This window comes from Lichenostomus cassidix, chromosome 26, assembly GCF_008360975.1.
Source record: "Lichenostomus cassidix isolate B80296 chromosome 26, HeHo_3.0, whole genome shotgun sequence".
NCBI lineage: Eukaryota > Metazoa > Chordata > Aves > Passeriformes > Meliphagidae > Lichenostomus > Lichenostomus cassidix.
In genome coordinates, this window is record NC_139506.1 from 3,476,246 (window position 1) to 3,500,905 (window position 24,660).

Genomic DNA, 24,660 nt, shown 5'->3' on the forward strand with positions numbered 1-24,660 from the left:
TATTTCTGGGATTGGATATCTATAAGATGGTTTATATCTGGGATGGGATATCTCTGGGATGGGATATCTGTGAGATGAGGCATCTCCAGGATGAGACATCTCTAGGATGGGATATCTCCAGGATGGGATATCTCTAGGATAGGCTATTTCCAGGATGGGATAGCTCCAGGATAGGACATCTCCAGGACCCCCATGTCCCCGGAGGAGCAGAGGGCTGTGCCAAAGCCATGGTGGCAGTGTCTGTGCAGGTGTTGTCCCCTGTGTGTCTGTGCCGGTATTGTCCCCTGTGTGTCTGTGCTGGTGTTGTCCCCTGTGTGTCTGTGCAGGTGTTGTCCCCTGTGTCCCCCAGGCAGGTGCAGAGCCCCCTCCCCATCCCCGACAGCCCCACCCCGTGTCAGAGGGCTGATCCCACCCTGGCTGCTCCAGCTGGAGATCCCAGCAAGGACAAACCCAGCCGGGCTGCTCCCGACCCCAGAACCTGAGCCTTCCCCAAATCCCACCCTTTGCCAGGGAAACCCTCCTGGCTGGTGCTTCCTGCAGCTCCTGGGGGCTCAGGGCTCTGAGCTGGCACGGCTGGGGAGCACCAGCAGCTCCCCAAACACTAAACACCTGCAGGGGCTTGGTGCTGGGGACAGGCAGGGTCCTTGTCCTCCTCCTGCTGGGGACAGGCAGGGTCCCTGTCCTCCTCCTGCTGGGGACAGGCAGGGTCCTTGTCCTCTTCCTGCTGGGGACAGGCAGTGTCCCTGTCCCTCCTGCTGGGGACAGGCAAGGTCCCTGTCCCTCCTGCTGGGGACAGCCAGTGTCCTTGTCCTCCTCCTGCTGGGGACAGGCAGTGTCTCTGTCCTCCTGCTGGGGACAGCCAGTGTCCCTGTCCTCCTCCCACCCACCAGTTGTGTCCCAGCGCCTCCCAGTTAGCCTCCCCAGCTCTTACTGGGATCACTGGATCCTCAGCCCATCCCAGGAGCAGCTCCATCCCCAGGCAGTGCCTCGCCCTGGTTGTGTTCCTAGCAATGCTTGAGTGCTTTTGGGACAAGGAGAGGAACAAACTCCTCTCTCCCATCCCAAACCTTCCCGATTTTTTGGCAAACCAGGGCATTTCGGCTGCTTCTTCCCTCTCCTGCCCGAGCTCAGGGTGAAGAACTCCTCCCTCTTCTCCCAGCCCAGCTTGAATTGCTGAACACCCACATTTCTCCCCTCCCTGCCCTCTTTTTTTAACAGAAAAACAAACTTTTTAGCCTGTTTTTGAGCTTGTCGTTTCACCCCAGAAGGATCTCTTTTCCCTGCTGGGAACGCTTAGAGAAAGGCATGGAAATATCTGCAATATTTGCTGCATTTTCCCCACTTCTGCTCGGATGTTTGCCTCGTTCAGGGCAGCACAGCTCAGGTTTCGTGGCTCACCTGAGCCCCTTTTTCCCCCCTTTATCCACCCAAAATTCCCATCCCCTTCTCCCAATTTGGGATTTCCTGCCGTTCAGCACCCTTTCCCTGCCGTGCACCAGTTTAACCAGTACGATCCGCAGCTCCCCAGCTCTTTTTTTGGGTTCAGACACCACCAGATGGAGCCTTTTGGCCACGATGGTGACAAACCACAATCGTTATTTCCCTTTTCTGTCACTTGACTGGCAAATCATCACCGGTTCTCTGCTGGGGTGGTGTCTCCAGCAGGACTTTTTCCTTGGAAAAAAATAAAAACTTCTTTTTTTCACGACTTCAGCCACTCCCCTGGAACTCTAACAGATCAGGGAAAGCTTTTGCTGCTCGTTTATTCTCATTTATTCTCCTTTCCCAGCTGAAATTTCCCCTCGCAACCCAAAATGCAGCTGGGAGGCCATAAATAATATTTTTTTTTTTTTTAGATTTATGGGAAAGGATCGAGCCTTAGCGAACTGCAGGGCAGCAGGAGAGAGAACTTTTCAAACTGGTGCTGTTCATAGGAAAAATGCCACTTTTTCTCCGTTTGCTCAGGGGATTTGCTGAGGGAGGATTCTCTCAGGATTTCAGTGCCTCTCACCCCTCTAGCCTCACTTCTCCCAGTCTTCCTGGGTGGAAAAAAAGCTTGGAATGGGACTGTGGGAGAGGTGTGATGGCCACAGCTCCACACCGGGGGAGGAGAAGGGATTTGGGGACATTTCCTGGTGCCCAGGAGGGAATTCAGGGCATGGAGAGCCAGGGAATTAATTCCTGCTCCAGCAGGAGGAATTCACCCAGGAGGCTGGGATGGTGTGGGGAAGTGGGCTGAGAGCTCCAAAGGGGCTTTTTGACTCCTCTGGTGCCTATTTTGGCTCCTCTGGTACCAAATTTGACTCTTCCTGTGCCTATTTTGGCTCCTCTGGTACCAAATTTGACTCCTTTGGTGCCTATTTTGGCTCCTCTGGTACCAAATTTGACTCCTTTGGTGCCTATTTTGGCTCCTCTGGTACCAAATTTGACTCCTTTGGTGCCTATTTTGGTTCCTCTGGTACCAAATTTGACTCCTCTGGTACCAAATTTGACTCTTCCTGTGCCTATTTTGGCTCCTCTGGTACCAAATTTGACTCTTCCTGTGCCTATTTTTGCTCCAATCGAGCCGAGCTGAGGGTGGTTTTCAATCCCAGCCTCTCCCAGCTCTTCCCTCCTGGATGGAGGGATCTGTCCCAGCTTTTTGGGGTCACAGTCACCTCTCCAGCCCTTCCCCATGTCCCACCCAGGTACCCCAGGATGTACTCAGGGCTGGTGGCATCTCCCTGGGATGGTGTGACACCAAATCCACGCTGTCCCTGTCACCTCTGCTCCTTGCTCCAGGTGTCCAGGTGCACAATGTCCCCTCTCAGCCCCCCAGGAGGGGGACAGGGACACTTTGCAGTGGCTCTGGAGGGGTGGCACAGCACCACAGTCCTTGTTTTGCCAGCAGGGGAGGAGAGAAAATCCATGAATTGTCCCACTAGGAGCATGGAGATGATCCTTTGGGACATGGGGTGGCTTTGGCTTGGAGAAAAAAAAAAACCAACCAAAAACATTTCTTTTAACGAATAGCCTGTCTTTTAAATTATGTAATATATATATATATATATAAATATATATCTATGTCAAAATAAAAATGGTACAAGGAGTGCAAACTCACCTCCTGGCTGTGTGGAGGGATTTTTTTTCCAGAAGCTTCCAGAATTCTTTGCTCCATGAATCTGCACAGCTCTCCAGCCTCAGCTGCCTCCTTCATTTTTGGGATTCCAGGTCTCCTTGAGGTTTTTCTTTTCCAGAGGGAGAGAAATCTGCTGCTGCTGCAGCTTCGTCCCTGAGGAGCTGAGAGTTCCCTGGAGAGGCTGCAGGATGGAGAGGGGAAGGTTTTTAGGATGGAGAGGGAAAATTGTTGGGATGGAGGGGGAAGGATGTGGGGATGGAGAGGGGAAGTTGTGGGGATGGACAAGGGAATTAATGGGGATGGAAAAGGGGAGATTGTGGGGATAGAAGGGGAGAGATTTTTGGGATGGAGAGGGGAGAATGTGGGGATGGAAGAAGGAAGCTTTTGGGGATGGAGAGGAGAAGATTACTGGGATGGAGAGGGGAGATTTTGGGGATGGAAGAGGGGAGAACGTGGGGATGGAGAGGGAGATTTTTGGGATGGACAGGGGAATTTATGGGGATGGAAGAAGGGAGGATGTGGGGATGGAGAGGGGAATTTTGAGGATGGAAAGGGGAAATTGTGGGGATGGAAGAAGGAGGATTTTGGGGATGGAGAGGGAAAGGTTGTGGGGATGGAGGGGGGAATTGTGGGGGTGGGAGAGGGGAGAATGTGGGGATGGAAAGGGAGATTTTTGGGATGGACAGGGGAGAGTGTGGGAGTGGAAGAAAGGAGTTCTGGGGGGATGGAAGAGGGAAGATTTTGGGGATGGAGAGGGGAGGATTGCTGGGATGGAGAGAGAAGGATTTCTGGGATGGAGAGGGATGATTTTGGGGATGGAAAAGGGAAGATTTTGGGGATGGAAAAGGGAAGATTTTGGGGATGGAAAAGGGAAGATTTTGGGGATGGAGAGCCCCACTCTGGGGGGTTTTGGGGCTGGGGTGAAGCTCCCGGTGGGGCTCAGGGTGTGAGGACACCCTGCAGGGACCAAGAGTTTGATCCATGCCTCCTGCAGACACAGAACACCTTCCCTGTGTCACCCTGTGCCACCCTGAGCCACCCTGTGTCACTCTATGCCACCCTGTGCCACCCTGTGCCACCCTGAGCCACCCTGAGCCACCCTGAGCCACCCTGTGCCACCCTGTGCCACCCCGGGGCCTGGCTGGGAGCTGTGACACCATTTGGGGTCCCTGTGGGCTGTCAGGGTGACTCTGCTGTCCCCAGCCCAGCTGTCCCCACTCCGTGCTGACCCCACAGCCCTGCTGTCCCCTCCTGTCCCCACAGCCATCCCGTCCATCCCCGTGCCACCACCCCAGGGGTCCTGGCCAGGATTTCGGGCTGCCAGGAGCAGGAGGGACACGGAGAGGACAGGATTCCTGCCGGGCTGGCCGGGAGGGGCTGAGGCCAGGATGTGCCAGTTCAGAGCAGGATTAATCCCTGGGAATGCGTTTGGAGCTCCGGGAGGAGAGGGCAGAGGGAGCTTTGGGATATAAATTGCTGCAGGACGAGCAGGAGGCTCAGGATTTCCACAAAACCTGCCAGGAGCAGATTAAGGAGAGGAATCCAAATAAATATTTACCCCAAGCCCTAGAAATAAACTCCCCCAGCAGCGCCAGGTTGGGATCTCAGCACCAGAATTCCAGAGGATTCCCAGGAACTGGAGATGCCTCTGGGAGGGCGAAGGGTGAGAGAGAAAAAGCCCTAATTAAGGAGGATCTGCTCCCCTAATCCACTTTGTGTCCTGCCCCAAGCCCAGATCAGCATCCTAATTAAATCACCACAAAAATAATTAAGGCCACAGCATCAGTGCAGTGTTTGCCTTCGGCCATTGGGGTGGGATTGACCCCAAAGCAGAGCCCAGGGTGGGGAGGCAACCTAGATCGAGGGCTGGAATTGGAGCCAAGTGCCTCTCAAAGTGGGTCACACACCCAAAACCCCGAGTTTTGTGGGAATAAAGCTTTTTCAAACTAAAAAATCCCCAAGTTTCATGGGAATAAAGCTTTTTCGAACTCCAGAACACCTGAATTTTGTGGGAACAAAGATTTTTCAAATCGCGAGACCCCAAGTTTCATGGGAATAAAGATTTTTCAAACCCCAAACCCCATGAGTCTTGAGGGAATAAAGCTTTTTCAAACCCCAAAATCCCCGTTTCATGGGAATAAAGCTTTTTCAAACTCCAGAACACCTGAGTTTTGTGGGAATAAAGCTTTTCCTAGGTTATTTCCAGGATATGAAGTGAATGAGAGCAGGCAGGAGCTGGGAGAACTCTTGTTTTTATCATTTCCCTTTTTCAAACTGAATCCTTCCCTGCCAGGCACATTTCCCTCACTGGCCTGGAATCCCCAAAGCCTGGCTGGGATCCCTTAGCAGGATTCCCTCTATCCCCAGGTTTCCTTTCCTTTCCTTTCCTTTCCTTTCCTTTCCTTTCCTTTCCTTTCCTTTCCTTTCCTTTCCTTTCCTTTCCTTTCCTTTCCTTTCCTTTCCTCCTTTCCTTTCCTTTCCTTTCCTTTCCTTTCCTTTCCTTTCCTTTCCTTTCCTTTCCTTTCCTTTCCTTTCCTTTCCTTTCCTTTCCTTTTTTCTCTCCTTTTTCTCTCCTTTTTCTCTCCTTTTTCTCTCCTTTTTCTCTCCTTTTTCTCTCCTTTCTCCATCCATCCCATGCACCATTCCTGCCCCCAAAATCTGGGATTCCCCCTGGGATTTCCTGCAGGACACAGGAGAACTGGAGAACCTTGGGGAAAACACCATCCTGGGATTGTCCAGGATTGGGATCAGGGGAAAAAATGATCCTGGGATTGTCCAGAATTGGGATCAGGGGAAAAACACCATCCTGGGATTGTCCAGGATTGGGATCAGGGGAAAAAATGATCCTGGGATTGTCCAGAATTGGGATCAGCGGGAAAAACACCATCCTAGGATTGTCCAGGATTGGGATCATCCCCTCTGGAAGCAGCAGAACCTTCAGGGCATCCTCTGAGAACAGATTCCAGCAATTCCAGTGGTTTTTTCCACCCTCCGAGCTGCCAGCCGGAGATGCAGAGGTTTCTCCTCGATCTTTCCTTCCCTGACTTGGCCTGAGCAGCTCTGGGAATCGCTGTGGGAAAATCCAGGAGGAGAAACCCCTGAAGATGAAATCCCCTGGAGATGAAATGCCCTGGAGATGAAATGCCCTGGGGATAAATCTGTCAGTGGGAGGGAGAGGAGCTCATTGCAGGACAATTCCGGTGTGACAGGGATGGATCCAGGCTGGAATGAGCCCAGGGATCCCCAGCAGCTCCATGTCTGCTCTCCCAACACCATCCCCACCCTGGGAAATGCTCACATCTTCGCCTTTTCACTTCCCATCCCTGCCTGGACTGGGAGAAAACACAAATCCCTTGTGCTGTTTCTCCAGAGAAAACCCTCTCCCAGCGTTGGTTTGATTGTTCTTGACAGTTCCACGCTTCTCAACAAAAATACTTATTTATTTTTTATATTTATATTAAAAATATTTCTATTTTAGATTTCATTTATATTTTTGTTTTTTATTAAAAATATAAATTAGATATTTATTATTTTATATTTCATTTATATTTTAAAAAATATTTATCATTAAAAATGAGCAGGCAGGAAGGAAGTTTGCTCTCCCAGCAAAACGGGCATTTCCATGAACAGAACAACAGAAACATCTCAAGTTTCTCAGCCACTCCAGCCTCGGGCTGAGCTGTGCATTAAATGCAATTTCCCAGAATTCTCCAGTTTGATGCTTTTCCAGCTTTCCCAGTTCGGACAGAGAAAAACCCCAAAGTTTTCCCTTCAGCTGCAGCAATCCCAGCTCTGAGTCCCGAAGTTCTGTGTTTCCGCCCAGCTCCCCTGGATATTTCCCATTTCCCAGGAATATTTCCCATCAGATCCCAAAATTTCACACTTGCTGGGCACCGAAGCTGTTCTCCAGAGCCTTTCCCGGCTGGAAATGCCTCCCGGTGCAATTTCGGACACATCAGCACATGAAAAGGAACTCGAGTGAAATGCTTGGAGCCACAACAGCTTTTCCCAATTAACTCCCAGCGCAGGGAGACCTTGAAATGCTCCTTTGGAAGCCCTTTGGGGACAGTTTTTTATTGGGGCTCCCTCCGACCCCGACCCCGCGGGTGTCAATGACACCGGAGCTGCCGAGTCCTGGCGACACCCGGAGCTGCTCTGCTCCATCCCCTGCCGGGGAATTTGGGATTTTTTCCTGCTTTTCTTAACCCCGGGGCAGGGCTGAGTCCTCTGCGACTGTCCTGGCGGTGCCACCCTGCTGTGGCCAGGACAGCGGGGCTGGAAGGGACTGGAAGGGACTGGAAAGGGACTGGAAGGGACAGGAAGGGACTGGAAGGGACTGGAAAGGGATTGGAAAGGGATTGGAAGGGGCTGGAAGGGGATTGGAAAGAGTTGGAAGAGGCTGGCAGGGGTTGGAAGAGACTGGAAGGGGTTGGAGGAAGATGGAAGGGGTTGGAAAGAGTTGGGAGAGGATGGAAGAGGCTGAAAGGGACTGGAAGGGACTGGAGGAGACTGGATGGGACTGGAAGGGATTTGAAGGGGTTGGAAGGGACTGGAATGGGCTGAAAGGGTTTGGAAGAGGCTAGCAGGGACTGGAAGGAATTGGAGAGAAATGGAGAGGAATGGAAGGGACTGGAAGAGGCTGAAAGGGGCTGGAAGGGACTAGAGGAGACTGGAAAGGGTTGGAAGAGGCTAGAGGGGAGTGGATGGGACTGGCAGGGACTGGGAGGGGTTGGGAAGGGGTTGGAAAGAGTTGGGAGAGGATGGAAGAGGCTGAAAGGGGCTGGAAGGGAATGGAAGGGGCTGGAAGGGGACTGGAAAGAATTGGAGAGAAATGGAGAGGACTGGAATGGGCTGGATGAAACTGGAAGGGGTTGGAAGAGGCTGAAAGGGGCTGGAGTGGGTGGAAGGGGACTGGAGAGGCTGGAGGGGACTGGGAGGGACTGGAAAGGGCTGGAAAGGCGTTGGATGAGGGCTGGAAGGGATTGGAAGAGCTTGGCAGTGGCCTGGAGGGGCTGGAAGAGGTTGGAAGAGGCTAGAAAGCACTGGCAGGGGTCTGTCCCTGCCCCAGCTTCCCCCCGGGGCTCCCGGGGGACTGGAATTACTGGCCAGGGGAGCTGAGAGCCAAATATTTCTCATCCCACCCGTGCTGGGCTGGGCGGTGCGCTTCATTAACGCGGCTCAGTGCTCGGTGTTAATTTGTTAAGCTGCAGGAGTGCCCGGCTGGCTGTGCCCGGCTGGCTGTGCCCGGCTGGCTGTGCCCTCCTGGCTGTGCCCTCCTGGCTGTGCCCCGCTGGCAGTGCCCTCCTGGCAGTGCCCGGCTGGCTGTGCCCGGCTGGCTGTGCCCTCCTGGCTGTGCCCTCCTGGCTGTGCCCGGCTGGCTGTCCCCTCCTGGCTGTCCCCTCCTGGCTGTGCCCTCCTGGGTGTGCCCTCCTGAGTCCTCCTGACCGCGGGGAAGGTGAGGAGCTGCGGCAGTTGGAATTTATTCCTTTCGCTCCGGAGAGGCAACTCCTCCCCTGATAAGGGCGAAACCCGGCCGGCGTTATCACAGCGGGCAGCTCCTGACAGCCCTTTGCAGCTCCTGACAGCCCTTTTCTGTCCCTTTCTGTCCCCTTACTGTCCCTTTCCAGCCTCCTCCAGTTTCCTCCAGGCCCTTTCTGTCCCTTTCTGTCCCCTCCAGTCCCTCCTGTCCCCTTTTCCCCTTCCAGCCCCTTTCTCAGCCCTTGCCAGCTGATTACATCCCCCTTCAACTCCTTACAATCCCTCCCATCCCTCCCCCTTTTCCATCCCCCATTTTCTATCCCCCTTTCCATCCCTCTTTTTCCATCCTGCTTTTTTCCATCTCCCCCTTTTCCTTTTCCGTTCCCCCTTTCCATCCCCCTCCATCCCCTGCCCACCCCGATCCCCTCTGTCCCCCAGGCAGGGTTTCAGAAAACACCAAAACCGGGAATTTCATCCCAAACGGTTCCAAAATCCCCTCTAGCGGGGAGAAGGTGGAAATCCAACTCTCTGCTCCATCCATATCCATTTCAAAGGTTGGGGGCTCCAGCTCAGACCCACCTCAGCCCACGTGGAAAAAAACCAGCTGGAAACTCCTGTATGACTTCGTATCATCCAGGATTTTCATGTCAGCATCACCAGAAAAGTATTTAAACACATTTTTAAAAATTAAAAATAAAAGTAGGGTGGCGCTTTGGGGTTTTTGTTTCGGGTTTTTTGGGTTTGTTTTCTTAATGCAGCACAAGGAAATGTTTCGTGCCGCAGTGGCTGGGCTGGCAGCTCACCGCGCTGCCCACGAGGGTCCTGCCTGTCCCCTGCCACGTCCTTGGTGGCATCCAGGCGCGTCCCCACCCCGGCAGCTCATCCCGGCCGCCTTTATTGCCGATGTAAATCAGGGAAGCTCCGCCGCCTTCCAGGAGCTCTGCAGATTTACGCCGGGAGCTGACCCGGCATCTCTATTTCCACATCTAGGGCGGATTGAAATATGCTGCTTTTCAATAATACATTCAGGTTAACGGGGCCTTTCTATTTGAGCAATTAATCTTGCATGGAGCCGGCAGCTCCGGGGACAACGTGCTGGGGTTGCTAAGGAGAGGAAAACAAACAGAGTTGTGTAACGCGGCTCGGCGTGTGCCGCGCTCTGCAGGGATGCAGCACAGCCGGGGATCCCAAATTCTGACTGTCCCGAGCGCTGGGATGGACGTGGGGCACCCTCGGCTCGGCTTGGGGCACTGTGGGATGATCCAAAGGTGAAATATTGAGGTGTAAATCCTGGGAGCAAGGGAAAGGCAGGGCTGTGCTGGGGAAGATTTTTCCAGAGGTTTCCAGGGCTGTTCCCTGCTTCAGCATGTGCCCAGGACACACCTCGGGGTGTCTGTGGATGGAATTGTGTCCCCAGCACTGCTGGTGCCACCAAAGGCTCTTCCCAAACCTGGTCCTGCTCTTTCCTGAGCCCTGCGATGGACGTGGGTCACCCTCGGCTCGGCTTGGGCCACTGTGGGATGAGCCAAAGGTGAAATATTGAGGTGTAAATCCTGGGAATGAGGGAGAGGCAGGGCTGTGCTGGGGAAGATTTCCAGAGATTTCCAGGACTATTCCCAGCTCCAACACGTGCAGGAAGGAGCTCAGGGGCACCAAGGATGTCCCTCGGGGTGTCAGTTGTGCCACAGATAAATCCAGCACTGCTGGTGCCACCAAATGCTCTTCCCAAATCTGATCCCGCTCTTTTCTGAGCCCTGATTCCTGTGGGATGATCCAAGGCAGAAATATCGAGGTGTAAATCCTGGGAATGAGGGAAAGGCATGGCTGTGCTGGAGGAAGATTTCCAGAGGGTTCCAGGGCTGTTTCATCCTCCAGCACGTGCAGAAAGGAGCTCAGGGGCACCATACGAGTCCTTCAGGATGGAATTGTGTCCCCAGCGCTGCTGGTGCCACCAAAGGCACTTCCCAAACCTGATCCTGCTCTTTCCTGAGCCCTGGGATGGACATGGCTCCACTGCAGAGCCTCAGCTCAGCTTGGAGCACTGTGGGATGGTCCAAGGCAGAAATATTGAGGTGTAAATCCTGGGAACAGGGAGAGGCAGGGCTGTGCTGGAGGAAAATTTCCAGAGAGTTCCAGGACTATTCCCAGCTCCAGCACGTGCAGGAAGGAGCTCAGGGGCACCACACGAGTCCTTCAGGATGGAATTGTGCCACCAGCACTGCTGGTGCCACCAAAGGCACTTCCCAAACCTGATCCTGCTCTTCCCGCCTCCCTCTCGCTGTCTCCTGCCAAATTTCAGCTCCATCACCACCCAATAAACACTGCAAGAGAGGCTTTTCCCAGCTCCAGGCCAGCCAGGTCCCACATCCTCACAGCCAGCAGGGGAGGGGACCCTGCTGGGACACATCTGTGACATGGCATCCTAAATTTCCATGCACCTCAGGTGTTCACGTGGATAAATCAGGAAGGAATTGCTGGCTGGGAGGGTGGGGAGAGCCTGGCACAGGGTGCCCAGAGGAGCTGGGGCTGTCCCTGGATCCCTGGAGGTGTCCAAGGCCAGGCTGGAGCACCCTGGGATGGTGGCAGTGTCCCTGCCCATGACAGGAGGTGGCACTGGCTGATATTAAGGTCCCTTCCCACCCAAACCATTCTGTGACTCCCTGATCCCTTTCTTTGCCCTATTCCTCTCCCCATTCGCTATTCCCCATCACCAGCAGCATTCCCAGCATCACAGATCCACCAGATCCTCAGGATTTTACCCTCAACTCCACATTAAATTCCAAACCAGCCTGGCCACTGCCTGCCAAGCCACCCAGCAACTGTGCCATCGGGTTTGTGCCCAGGGGGAGGAAAACCAGCAGCTGGAAATGGTCAGATTTTGTGCTTTTTTTGCCAGAGCAGCCAGGGGCTGTGGAGGCAGCAGGGGCTGTGGAGGCAGCAGGGGCTGAGCTCTGCAGCAGGCTGACTCCGATGGAAACCATTCGGGCTGCTTTAGGAGCTGCACCATTCCAGGACACGAATTTCCAGTCGCAAATAGCAACAGGCTCTGGGAGGAGCTGCAGGTGGCTGGGGGGTGATTAATGAGTGCTGCATCTGTCACTGGAAGTGGGAATTCCTCTGCGCCAACCCATGGCAGGGCAGCCTTCAGCCCAGCTGAAAATCTAATTTTTTTATCCCCTTTTTCTTTCTCCTCCCACGAAAAAAATAATTTCCATGGGAACCCAGGGAAAGAGGAGCTTTTCCTGGCTGCTGTTGCAGCAGCAAAATCCCAGCGTGTGAGGAGGCAGCCCTGCTCCTGGCTCCATGAAATCCAGGTAATGACCCAGAACTGCTGGGAATTAGTGTTTCATTTTCCCGGCCCTGGCAGACAGCTCCCTAATGGAAATTGATTCCTGGCTTTGCCCTGTGCCGTTTCACACGCCCGCGGAGCAGCTCCGTTTGACGTGCCAGGGGAGTTCTGCCAAAGGGCTGGGCACAGGTGGCCTCTGGAGGGACCTGGGTAATTATGGGGTGTTAATGAGGGCCTGGGGACAGGGGGGATGGGACAGGCTGGGAGTGGGGCAGGACAACCCATAAATGTGACAGGGACACCCCATAAATATGACAGGGAGACGTTATGAATGTGACAAGGACACCCTGTGAGTGTGGCAGGGGCACACTGTGAGCATGGCAGGGACACCCTATGAATGTGACAGGGACACCCTGTGAGTGTGGAAGGGGCACACTGTGAGCATGGCAGGGACACCCGGTGAGTGTGACAGGGACATCCTATGAGTGTGACAGGGATACCCTGTGAGTGTGGCAGTGACACTCTGTGGATGTGACAGAGATGTCCCATAAATGTGACAGGGACACCCCATGAGTGTGGCAGGGGCACACTGTGAGCATGGCAGGGACACCCTACGAATGTGACAGGGACACCCTGTGAGTGTGGCAGTGGCACTCTTTGGATGTGACAGAGATACCCCATAAATGTGACAGGGACACCCCATGAGTGTGATGGGGCACACCATGAGTGTGGCAGAGATGCTGTATGGATGTGACAGGGACACCCCATAAGTGTGACAGGGACACCGTGTGAGTGTGGCAGTGACACTCTGTGGATGTGACAGAGATATCCCATAAATGTGACAAAGGCACCCCATGAGTGTGACAGGGACATCCATGGGCATGGCAGGGACACCTTGTGAAAGTGACAGTGACACCCCATGAGTGTGACAGTGACACCCCATGAGTGTGACAGGGACACCCTGCGGATGTGACAGAGATATCCCATAAATGTGACAGTGACACCCCGTGAGTGTGGCTGGGGCACCCCATACGTTGTCAGGGACACCCTGTGGACATGTCAGGGACACCCCAGAAGTGTGGCAGGGACACCCTGTGAATGTGACAGTGACATCCTGCATGTGCAGCAGGGACATCCTATGAATGTGACAGGGACATCCATGAGTGTTGCAGGGACACCCTGTGAACACGACAGGAACACCCTGTGAGTGTGGCAGGGACACCCCTGAGTGTGGCTGGGTCACTCCATGAGTGTGACAGGAACACCCTGTGAAAGTGACAGGGACACCCCATAAATGTGACAGGGACACCCCGTGAGTTTTCAGGGACACCCTGTGAGTGTGGCAGGGACACCCCATAAGTGTGACAGGGACACTCCATGAGTATCATAGGGACACCCTGTGAGTGTGACAGGGATATCCTATATATCCTGGCCTTGCTGTGTTCCAGCACCCCAAACTCCAGGCGATTATCCCCAGGCTCCACCAAATTCCCGGCGATTGCCCCCGGGCTCCACAACCCCAAATTCTTGGGGATTGTCCCCAGGCTCCAACACCCCAAATTCCCACTGATTGTCCCTGGGCTCCACAACCCCAAATTCCTGGGGATTGTCCCCAAGCTCCAACACCCCAAATTCCCACTGATTGTCCCTGGGCTCCACAACCCCAAATTCTTGGGGATTGTCCCCGGGCTACACCAAATTCCCAGCGATTGTTCCCGAGCTCAACCACCCCAAATTCCCATCGATCCTCCCGAGGCTCCACCACCCCAAACTCCCAGCGATTTTCCCCAGATTCCACCACTCCAAATTCACTGTTATCCTCCCCGAGCTCAACCACCCCAAATTCCCAGCGATTGTCCCTGGGCTGCAGCACCCCAAATTCTCAGCGTTTGTCGTTTTTGGTTGTTGGTGTTTGTTTGTGTTTGTGTTCTGGGCTCAACCACCCCAAATTTCCATTGATCCTCCCTGGTCTTCATCACCCCAAATTCCCATCGATCCTCCCTGGTCTCCAGCACCCGAAATTCCCGGCGATCGCTCCAGCTCCCCGGTTAATCAGTTGCAGCCCCACCCCAGCCGCACTTTGGGGTTTTTTGGGTAAAACCCTCTGCCAGCTGCGGCACTCGGGGACCGCGGGCGGAGGTGACAGGCGGGTCCTGCATGTCGCAGCCCTTCCCTCGGCCAGGCGGAGCGAGCCACTGACCCAGGTAAGGCTCGGGCAGCTGCGAGGGATGTAAAAATTAGATTTTACATCAGTTTTCTGGGGAGTTTTCAGCCCTCCTTCACCTCTGCAGCTGTAAAGGGATTGGGGAAAATCCGCTTTTCCCATATTCTGTCCCTGCGGCGTGGGGAGGAAGCAGAATTCAGTTTAAAGCAGAACTAAGTCAGGATTTTTCTCAGTTTTCAGCTGTTTCCTGATTCTGTGGATACTTTAGGAGTGCCGTGAGCTGTCAGGTGAAGGAATTGTTGTCTCGAGGTGCTCTCTGGGGTGTTTGCTCCGTGCCGAGGTGGGAATTGACTCCCTCCGCATTCCCAAACACGCTGCGGGGTGGCGACAACATTAACAATTAGCTGAGTGTTAATTGCGAACTGCAATCCCAAGCAGAGCCGCTTCAGGACACTCCTCTCCCCTACTCCCTGTTTCTCCGGGCAGCTCCGAGCTGCAGGACATTTCCCCGGCGGAGGGATTTCTCCATCCCACTCCGCTCCTCCTGCATTCCTAAATCCCAAACTTTCCCAGGTGCATTTCGTGCTCCTGCTGACAGCACAGAACTGGTGACTGCTGCGCGGCAATTAGCCGAATGCTAATTGGGGCTGAATTCCGTGATGGATCCAGAGGGAAGGGGGATTTGGGGAGGACAGGAGAGTGGCAGGTTCAGAGCTCTGTAGGGGGAAATGTGGGACAGACGCTGAATTCTGGATGTGTCCTGGTGTTACCTGCTTTGTGGGGGGAATTGTGGAACTGTTAAAGCAAATTTCACTCGATTTTGTACAAAAGGAAGTCCATGAAGAAATTCAGAATCTCCTCTGAATTTGACCCTCAGCTCACCCCTCTGCTCTGGGATCCTGGAACACCTCAAGCTGCTCCAAGGAAGGATTTTTTTGTCACAAACCTCTTTGAAAATGGGAATTAAAATAGAAATCCACTGTGAAAAATCATGAATGGAGTTTGGGTTTTCATCCCCGGGGAGGCAGAGGAGGGGGAGCAGCTCCAGGAGGTACCTCAGGGGCAACTCCTGCATCCCTCACTCCTCAGAATCCTCCAGCCTCGCAGGAATATTGCAGGGAGCTGGGAAAGAGTGGGAAAATCAGGGAGGAAAAAGTCCCCAACAGGAATAATCCCCATTTCAGAGAGGGGCAGAGAGGGCTGAACACGATTCAATATTTATTCAATATTTATTCAATATTCATTCAGTCTTTCCCATCTGCCTTAGGGGCTGAAGTGGAATATGGACTGAAGTGGAATATACAACTAGAAGATGCAAATAGGGGAAAAAACGTCCTTTAAAAGTGATTTTCTCTCTCTTTTTTTTTAACTCAGAGCAGGAAAAAAGCGACTTTGAGGGAGGATGTGGGCTTACACCGTGGGCTTCACCGTCCTGCCCCACGTCGGAGGTTTCCTTGGCTGGTTCCTCAACAGGAAGGAAATCTCAGCGTGGTATGAGAAGCTGAAAAAACCCTCCTGGTGCCCACCCCGCAAAATGTTCCCTGTGGCCTGGACGGTGCTCTACACGGGCATGGGGTGAGTGCTGTCCCCGTCCTGCTGTCCCCACCCTGCTGTCCCCACCCTGCTGTCCCCATCCTGCTGTCCCCATCCTGCTGTCCCCACCCTGCTGTCCCCACCCTGCTGTCCCCATCCTGCTGTCCCCACCCTGCTGTCCCCGTCCTGCTGTCCCCGTCCTGCTGTCCCCATCCTGTTGTCCCCATCCTGCTGTCCCCATCCTGCTGTCCCTGGGTTTTGGGATGTGCTGAGCCTGCCAGGGGTGAGCCTGGCGCTGCTGGCAGTGCCTCTGGTGGGGACACAGCTCAGGGAGGTGACACAGCCAGTGGTGGCACTGGGCAGGGGACAGCAGCCACTCGGGGGGGACAGGGGAGGTTTGGGAGGAGCAAGGGATGTGGAATCATGGAATGGAATTGTGGAATAGCCTGAGCTGGAAGGGGATCATCCAGTCCAGCCCCTGGCCATGCAGAGACACCCCAAAATGCCACCCTGGGCATCCCTGGGAGTGGTGTCCAAACAATCCTGGAGCTCTGGCAGGTTTGGGAATGTCACCATTCCCTGAGGAGCCTGTTCAGTGCCCAACACCTCTGGTGAACAACCTTTCCCTGATCTCCACCCCAAACCCCCCTGAGCTGTTCCCTTGGCCCTGTCCCTGCTCAGAGAGCAGATCCAGCTGTGCCACCACCTCTGTCCTGAAAATCCCTGCTGGAAAACACTGCCACCTGAGCCCCTGTGTCCCTGCTAAGGTGACTGACTGTCCCTCCTCACAGCTACGCCTCCTATCTCGTGTGGAACGACCTGGGTGGCTGCAGCAACAAGGCCATTGTCCCCATGGGGCTCTATGGGGCACAGCTGGCCCTGAACTGGGCATGGCCACCCTTCTTCTTCGGCGCCAGGAACCTCAACATGGTAAGGGGTTTCTCTGCCGGGTTTGGGGGGTTTGGAGCTGTGCTGAGGAGGATTTTGTCACTGTTGGGGGAGTTTGAGGCCAGACAATGCTATCAGCCCCCTGCAGCCTCCACAGCTGGGTGGGAGGTGTGGGTGGGAGATGGGGTTGGGCACTGCCGGGGCTGCAGCCCCCAGTTAAGGGTCCTGGCTGGGAGATAAAGGGCTTTGGGGGTCACACCCTGAGTGACAACGCTGTTGTCACAGCCCTGGAGGGGAGCAGCCCCAGGGGCTTATCGGGTGGCACTGTGGCATGGCCACACCCGGGCTGGGCCAGCGGGCACCGCGGGGTGTCATCAGCAAGGGGACACTCGCCACCAACAGGGGGTTAATTAGGGGGTTTGGTAATGAGCAGAGAAAAGAACATTAATTAGTCTGGGCTGCTGGTGTGACACGTTCAGATCTTGCTGATTCCAGTCCAGGGACAATGTCCTGGTTTGGGATTGCTCCAGTGTGGGACATCCTGCATTCCTGCCCCACCTCCCCAGATGGAACAGGGAAGTTTGGTGGTGCTGGGCAGGGCTGTGCTGTGTTCCCCAGCCTGGAGTCACCGTGTTCTTAAGCCTGGAATCACCATGTTCCCAGGCTGTAATGACTGTATTCCCAGGCTGGAATCCTCATATTCCCAGTCTGGAATGATGATGTTCCCAGGCTGAAATGACTGTCTTCCTAAGCCTGGCATCACCGTGTTCCTGGGCTGCAATCCCCATACTGCCAGCCTGTAATCCCCTCATTCCCAGCCTACATTCCCCACATTCCCAGACCAGAATCCCCATATTCCCAGTCTGCTATCCCCTCATTCCCAGCCTGAATTCCCATGTTCCCAGGCTGGAATCCTTGTGTTCCCAGGCTGGAATGACTGAGTTCCTGAGCCTGGAATCACTGTGTTCCCAGGCTGGAATCCCCACGTTCCCGGGCTGCAATCCCCATATTCCCAGGGTGGAATCCCCTCATTCCCAGACTGGAATCCCCATGTTCCTGAGCCTGGAATGACCATGTTCCAGGTCTGGGAATGAGGCTGCAATCCCCATATTCCCAGACCAGAATCCCCATATTCCCAGCCTGCTATCCCGCCATTCCCAGGCTGCAATCCCCATATTCCCAGGCTGGAATGACCGTCTTCCTAAACCTGGAATCACTGTGTTCCTGGGCTGCAATCCCCACATTCCCAGCCTGCTATCCCCATGTTCCTGATCAGAATGACCTTGTTCCCAGCCTGCAATTCCCTCATTCCCAGACCAGAATCTCCATATTCCCAGCCTGCAATCCCCATATTCCCAGGCTGGAATGACTGTCTTCCTAAGGCTGGAATCCCTGTGTTCCCAGGCTGGAATCCCCATATTCCCAGTCTGCAATCCCCATGTTCCTGAGCCTGGAATGACCATGTTCCCAGGCTGCAATCCCCTCATTCCCAGATCAGAATCCCCACATTCCCAGCCTACAATCCCCATATTCCCAGGCTGCAATCCCCACATTCCCAGGCTGGAATGACTGTCTTCCTAAACCTGGAATCACTGTGTTCGTGGGCTGCAATCCCCTCATTCACAGCCTGCAATCCCCCTATTCCCAGACCAGAATCCCCCTATTCCCAGCCTGCTATCCCCTCACTCCCAGCCTGGAATCCTCCCATTCCCAGGCTGCAATCCCCATATTCCCAGGCTGGAATGACTGAGTTCCTGAGCCTGGAATGACCATGTTCCCAGTCTGCAATCCCCATGTTCCCAGACTGGAAACCCCACATTCCCAGACCAGAATCCCCACATTCCCAGCCTGCAATCCGCATATTCCCAGGCTGGAATGACTGTCTTCCTAAGCCTGGAATCACTGTGTTCCCAGGTCTGGAATCCCCCCATTCCCAGGCTGCAATCCCCATATTCCCAGATCAGAATCCACATGTTCCAGGCTGGTTGTTGGTGGTTGTTGGGTGGTTTGTTCCCAGGCTGGAATCCCTGTGTTCCCGGGCTGGAATGACCATGTTCCCAGGCTGCAATCCCCTCATTCCCAGGCTGGAATCCCCATATTCCCAGAATGGAATCCCCATATTCCCAGACTGGTATCACCACATTCCCAGACTGGAATCTCCATGTTCCTGAGCCTGGAATGACCATATTCCCAGCCTGCTATCCCCTTGGTGGTGTGTTTTTGTGGTTGTGTTGGTTTTGTTTCCCAGACCAGAATCCCCATATTCCCAGCCCCCAATCCCCCCATTCCCAACCTTCTATCCCCCATTCCCTCTCTCCCCAGGCAGTGCTGGACATCCTGTTCCTGGACGCTCTGGCCATCGGCACGCTGTGCTCCTGGTACCCTGTCAGCAGGCTGGCAGCTCTGCTGCTGCTGCCCTACCTGGGCTGGCTGGCCATGGCCACCTGCCTCACCATCCGCATCTGGAAGGACAACCCCCAGCAGAAACCGGGCAAAAATGAGTAAAATAAGGAATTTTGTGGGATTAAACCATCCCGAGGTGAACCACGACGGAAGAATTTGGGGACTCACCTCCTCCTCATCCTCATCCTCATCCTCCTCCTCCTCCTCATCCTCATCCTCATCCTCATCCTCCTCATCCTCATCCTCATCCTCATCCTTCTCCCAGCTCTGAGAGAATTTTGCCCCAAGAATTTTGCCTGGCTGACCCTGTGGGGTTTTCTCCAGCAGGTTTGGGGTTTTTTTTTTTCCTTGACCTCAATGCCACCAAATCCCAGAATTTAGCCCAATGATGGTCAAATCCTGGAATTTGGCACAATTCAGGTGGGAATTGTGGTCACCTCTGGTCATTGTCACATCCCTCCCAGAGCAGAGCTTGGTGACACAGCTGGCAAATCCCAAATTTTGGGACCAAACCAAAATGCCCTTCAGTCGTGAAAACCCATTTTTTAAGAACTTTCTTGATTTTATTTTGTTTTTTTAATTACTTGATATTTTTAAAAGAAACTACTTGTGTTTTTTAAAGAAATTACTTGATTTTTAAAAAAGAAATTACTTGGGTTTTTTAAAAATTACTTGGTATTTTTTAAAGAAAGGACTTGATTTTTTAAAAGTAATTGCTCAATTTTTAAAAAAAAAATACTTGGTTTTTTTTTTGGAAATTACTTGATATTTTTTAAAGGAACTACTTGGTATTTTTTAAACAAATTACTTGGGGTTTTTTAATTACTTGGTAATTTTTAAAAGAAATTACTGGAATTTTTTAAAGAAATTACCTGATTTTTTAAAATTACTTGGTATTTTTAAAAGAAATTACTTGGTATTTTTAAAAGAAATTACTTAGTTTTTTTTAATTACTTGGTAATTTTTTTAAGAAATTACTCAAAAATTTTTAAAGAAATTACTTGATTTATTTTTAATTACTTGATATTTTTTAAAGAAACTACTTGGTATTTTTAAACAAATTACTTGATTTTTTTAAAATTACTTGGTATTTTTTAAAAGAAATTACTTGATTTTTTAATTACTTTATATATTTAAAAGAAATTACTTGGTATTTTTTAAATAAATTGCTTGATTTTAATTACTTGGTTTTTTAAGAAATTACTTGAAATTTTTAAAAGAAATTACTTGATTTTTAAAAAAGAAATTACTTGGGTTTTTTTAAATTACTTGGTATCTTTTAAAGAAAATACTTGATTTTTCTTTTCTTACTTGGTATTTTTTAAACCAATTACTTGGTATTTTTTAAAGAGATTACTCAGTATTTTTTAAGGAAATTACTCGATTTTTTTTTAAATTACATGGTATTTTTTGAAGAAATTACTTGGTTTTTTTGAAGAAATTACTTGGTTTTTTAAAATGAATTACTTGGTATTGTTTAAAGAAATCACTCGGCATTTTTAAAAATAAATCAATAAATCGATTTTTTAAAAATTACTTTGTACTTTTTACAAAAACTCCTCAACGTTTAAAAAAAAAATTCTATTTTTTTTTCGCTCTTTACGCTGTTGCTTCACATTCCTGTATCGCCTTAGTTTTGGGTTTCACCCCTTCAGTTCCTCATCTGCCAGCAGGGATGATTCTTGTTCTGCTGCTGGATGGAGATTGAGCAACAATCAGCGTGAAAACGAGAGGAAATTCCTCAGCAGAACACAAAAACTCCCAGCAGCGCCTTTGAAAAAAAAAAAAAAAAAAAATTTTGGGAGGTTTTTTCCCAAGTTCAGACACACCAGAGCCTGTAAAATTCGTCAACCACTGCCTGGAAGGTTATAATTAATTCTATAATTGGCAAAAAAACCCCAACAAAGCCTGGCAGGTGCAGTGCAAGTGGAACATCCATTTCCCTTCCTGAATAATGGGGAAAAGTTCAAATTGCCGAAGGAATGGGATGGAATCCCACAGGGAGTACAATCTGCTCCATCCTTTAGCCTGGCCTTGCACAGGAATTGATGCTCTGCTGGTTCCAGAGGGAATTTATATGATTTTTAATTGCTATAATTAAATTATAATGTTTTAATAAATTTATTTTTATAAATTTATAATATTTATTATATTATAAATTATAATATTTAAATAAATTTAATAAATTAAATTATAATGGGAAGGGGAATGTGGAGCTTCTTCCTGGCACTGGCTGAATTTGGGGTTTTATTTGGGGTTGTATTTGGGATTTTATTTGGGAATTTATTTGGGAATTTATTTGGGATTTTCTTTGGGATTTTATTTGGGAATTTATTTGGGATTTTATTTGGGATTTCATTTGGGATTTCATTTGGGATTTATTTGGGGTTGGGGTACCCCAGGGAGAGAGCTCAGCTGTACCATAAATGGTGTTTGCTTCCAATAAAACAAGCCACTATTTTTATTTTATTTTTATGTTTTTGGAGAATAAACCAATCAATCCGAGTTCTCCTGGCTGTGCTGGTTTGGGATGAGGTTGCTGAAAGCTTCTGGGATTGAGGGAATGGGGTTGGGAAAGATCCAAACCTGGATTATTCCTGGGGGGTTTGGAAGCTAAAGATCCCCCAAGGTCCTCCTTGGCGACAGCAGGGACATTGCCTTGGGGACAGCAGGGACATTGCCTTGGGGACAGCAGGGACATCCCCTTGGGGACTGCAGGGACAGTCCTTTGGGGACAGCAGGGACATTGCCCCGGGGACAGCAGGGACATCCCCATGAGGACAGCAGGGACAAACCCTTGGGGACAGCAGGGACAGTCCTTTGGGGACAGCAGGGACAAACCCTTGGGGACAGCAGGGACATTCCCCATGGGACAGCAGGGACATCCCCATGGGGACAGCAGGGACATTCCCCTGGGGACAGCAGGGACATCCCCCTGGGGACAGCAGGGACATCCCCTGGGGACAGCAGGGACATCCCCTTGGGGACAGCAGGGACATCCCTTTGGGGACAGCAGGGACATCCCTTTGGGGACAGCAGGGACATCCCCTTGGGGACAGCAGGGACATTCCCCATGGGACAGCAGGGACATCCCCTTGGGGACAGCAGGGACATCCCCTTGGGGACAGCAGGGACAGTCCTTTGGGGACAGCAGGGACATCGCCCTGGGGACAGCAAGGACATTGCCTTGGGGACAAACCCTTGGGGACAGCAGGGACATGGGACACAGGGACATCCCCTTGGGGACAGCAGGGACAGTCCTTTGGGGACAGCAGGGACATCGCCCTGGGGACAGCAAGGACATTGCCTTGGGGACAAACCCTTGGGGACAGCAGGGACATCCCCTTGGGGACAGCAGGGACAGTCCTTTGGGGACAGCAGGGACATCGCCCTGGGGACAGCAAGGACATTGCCTTGGGGACAAACCCTTGGGGACAGCAGGGACATCCCCTTGGGGACAGCAGGGACATCCCCCTGGGGACAGCAGGGACATCCCTTTGGGGACAGCAGGGACATCCCCTGGGGACAAACCCTTGGGGACAGCAGGGACATCCCCTGGGGATAAACCCTTGGGGACAGCAGGGACATCCCCTGGGGACAGCAGGGACATTGCCCTGGGGACAGCAGGGACATCCCCCTGGGGACAGCAGGGACATCCCCCTGGGGACATCCCCGTTCCTCTGTCCCATCCCCCCCAGCTCATGGGGACAATTCCTGGCCCTGGGGACATCCCTGACTCACATCCATCTGGATTTCGGGAGATGCTGAATGCTCCTGGATCCAGTTTGGACAGAACTGGGTGCTCAACACGACAGAAAAACAAACCCTGTGAGCTGAAATTTGTCATTCCTCATAACATTTGGTCATTTTGTGTCATTATTTTCCTCCTGGCTCAGGACACTTTTCCCCAGCCCTGTGTTTTCCCAAGGAAAAGTTCCAGGAAAAAGCCCTGGAGCAGCACTGGAGATATCAAAAGCTGCTTAAAAAAATTAAAAAAAGAAATCCTATAACACTTCAGGGCTTTTTTTTTCTGTGTTCTCACTGCACTTATTTACAGCTTCAGTGTCTCCCAGAAAGTCTCTGATGCCAAAGGACAGCAAATATAAATTATTTCTCCAGGTTGTAGGTTGGATTTGGGGAGTTAATTCTGATTTAGGCTGAGCCCATCCTGTCCTCAGGATGGAAAAACCCTCCAGAGAGACCAGGAGGGATTAAAAGAGCTTTTATCTCCTTTTGGAAAGGGGAGAGAATCATAAAAATCACATTTAAATCAGTGATTCTAGACCTGGCTCATACCTGCAACTCTTTAATGACATTCCCAATTAAACAGATGAATGCATATTTGATCAGCTTTCACAAACTGGGTCTATTATTTCCTCTTCCCACTTTTTTCCTGCAGGCAGAGGAAAATCTGAAATTAAGATGAATGGATTTTTTTCCCCTATATTTCCTATATTTTCCCCATTTCTCCAGCTGCCTTATTCCTCTTTTCCTCCCAGTTTCTCCTCCTCCCAGCCCACCTGGAAGTGCAGCAGGAGCTTTTCTTTGCCTCCTGCCTCTCCTCCCAGGCAGCAAAAATAGCAAACCTTCCTCCCTGTGCCATCCAGAGCAGCTTGAAACCAACTGGGGAAATTAAATTCAGCAAGACACCCTGTTGGATTAATATTTAAAGCATCGTTTGGTGCATTTGCTGTTTAAACAGATTCACTGAACCCCCCTTGCATGAAAATAACTCGAATGACATTTCAAAGGCAGCTGCAGGGTTTCTCCCCAGGCTGGGCAGTGCAGCCCCAAAGCAGCCTGGGACTCACTGAATTAGGGAGTCACAGAATTAGGGAGTCACTGAATTAGGGAGTCACAGAATTAGGGATAATTTGGGATGGAAAGGACCTTAAGGATCATCCCATCTCTGGCACCGTCCCAGGGTTCTCCAAGCTCCATCCCAGTTGGTGTTTGTCCAGCCCAGGCTCAGGTGGAATGTCCCCAACCCTTGGGATGGGGACAATGTCCTACCCAGGGATGGGCTGTGGTCCCTTGGGATCACAAGAGGCTCCTGATGGCTCCTGGAGCCCAGAGCCACCTCTCTGGTGCTGCTCCTCACTCCAGACTCCAGCTGTGCTCTCCAGGAGCAGGAATTTCCCATTATACTGATGGTGTCCATCAGACCCAGCAGTGACTTCCCTTCCCTTCCCTTCCCTTCCCTTCCCTTCCCTTCCCTTCCCTTCCCTTCCCTTCCCTTCCCTTCCCTCACCCCAGAACTCCCCAGCTCTCCCAGCAAACCCTCTGAGCTTCCATGGATTTTCTGCTGTCTGGAGCTGTCACAGCATCCAGCGAGGTGCCAGCCAGGGTTTGTCACCTGTTTGCAGGTGACACTGCCACCCTGCCAGGCCCTGCAGACAGAAATTCCTGGCCTTGGAAGGGGTGAAATTCCTGCAGCAGGGTTGGAGCTCCTGCTGCAGTTTCCTGGGAGCAACTCTGGGGGAAAAAAGAACTCCAGCCCTGCTTGGAGCTGTCATGAACTCCCAGTTGGCCTGGGAATTAATTGGGGAGGCAGCAATGCCTGCCAAGCTCCTCCTGTGCCAGGCTGGGGATGGAGAGCCAGGGAAGGCTGGCTGGGAAAATCAGGCAGGTAGAGAAAATCAGCATCACCCACCTGGTCAGCCCGGCTGGAGCAGCTGCCAGCAGGATTTGGGCACTGCCAGGTCAGTCCTGAGGGTTTCCATCTTCCTTGGGATGTTTTGGTCCTGAGGTGGGAGGAGAGGGAGAGGTGGGAAGGAAAGAGGAAAG

The 24,660-nt window shown here is 52.0% G+C and overlaps 1 protein-coding gene and 4 long non-coding RNA genes across 5 annotated transcripts; 2 read left to right on the top strand and 3 right to left on the bottom strand.

The window, feature by feature from the left end:
* Nucleotides 1–2: 2 nt before the first annotated feature.
* Nucleotides 3–3,099, top strand: LOC146426993 (uncharacterized). The gene is made up of 2 exons (XR_014856585.1): nt 3–274; nt 327–3,099. It is a non-coding gene; the product is annotated as an uncharacterized LOC146426993 (long non-coding RNA).
* On the bottom strand, nt 1,758–3,182 carry LOC146426994 (uncharacterized). The gene is made up of 2 exons (XR_014856586.1): nt 2,526–3,182; nt 1,758–2,273 (listed from the first exon to the last, which is right to left on the bottom strand). It is a non-coding gene; the product is annotated as an uncharacterized LOC146426994 (long non-coding RNA).
* A 10,769-nt stretch (nt 3,183–13,951) lies between these two features.
* TSPO2 (translocator protein 2) lies at nt 13,952–19,418 on the top strand. Its single transcript, XM_085082974.1, has 4 exons — nt 13,952–14,089; nt 15,424–15,624; nt 16,374–16,512; nt 18,793–19,418. Exons 2-4 carry the CDS (start codon nt 15,452–15,454, stop codon nt 18,973–18,975), a joined length of 495 nt encoding a protein of 164 aa, XP_084939100.1. The 5' UTR covers nt 13,952–14,089; nt 15,424–15,451; the 3' UTR covers nt 18,976–19,418.
* Nucleotides 19,419–21,283: 1,865 nt separating this feature from the next.
* Nucleotides 21,284–23,304, bottom strand: LOC146426996 (uncharacterized). The gene is made up of 3 exons (XR_014856608.1): nt 23,170–23,304; nt 22,542–22,706; nt 21,284–21,585 (listed from the first exon to the last, which is right to left on the bottom strand). It is a non-coding gene; the product is annotated as an uncharacterized LOC146426996 (long non-coding RNA).
* An 88-nt stretch (nt 23,305–23,392) lies between these two features.
* Nucleotides 23,393–24,009, bottom strand: LOC146426997 (uncharacterized). The gene is made up of 2 exons (XR_014856579.1): nt 23,887–24,009; nt 23,393–23,496 (listed from the first exon to the last, which is right to left on the bottom strand). It is a non-coding gene; the product is annotated as an uncharacterized LOC146426997 (long non-coding RNA).
* Between the last annotated feature and the right edge of the window lie 651 nt (nt 24,010–24,660).

What these genes read in the sequence shown, in the direction of transcription:
- TSPO2 (XM_085082974.1), top strand. Translation starts at nt 15,452, where the DNA reads ATGTGGGCTTACACCGTGGGCTTCACCGTCCTGCCCCACGTCGGAGGT. An exon ending in GTGCTCTACACGGGCATGGG is followed by an intron (nt 15,625 to 16,373) that starts GTGAGTGCTGTC and finishes CCCTCCTCACAG; the next exon opens with CTACGCCTCCTATCTCGTGT. An exon ending in GCGCCAGGAACCTCAACATG is followed by an intron (nt 16,513 to 18,792) that starts GTAAGGGGTTTC and finishes CTCTCTCCCCAG; the next exon opens with GCAGTGCTGGACATCCTGTT.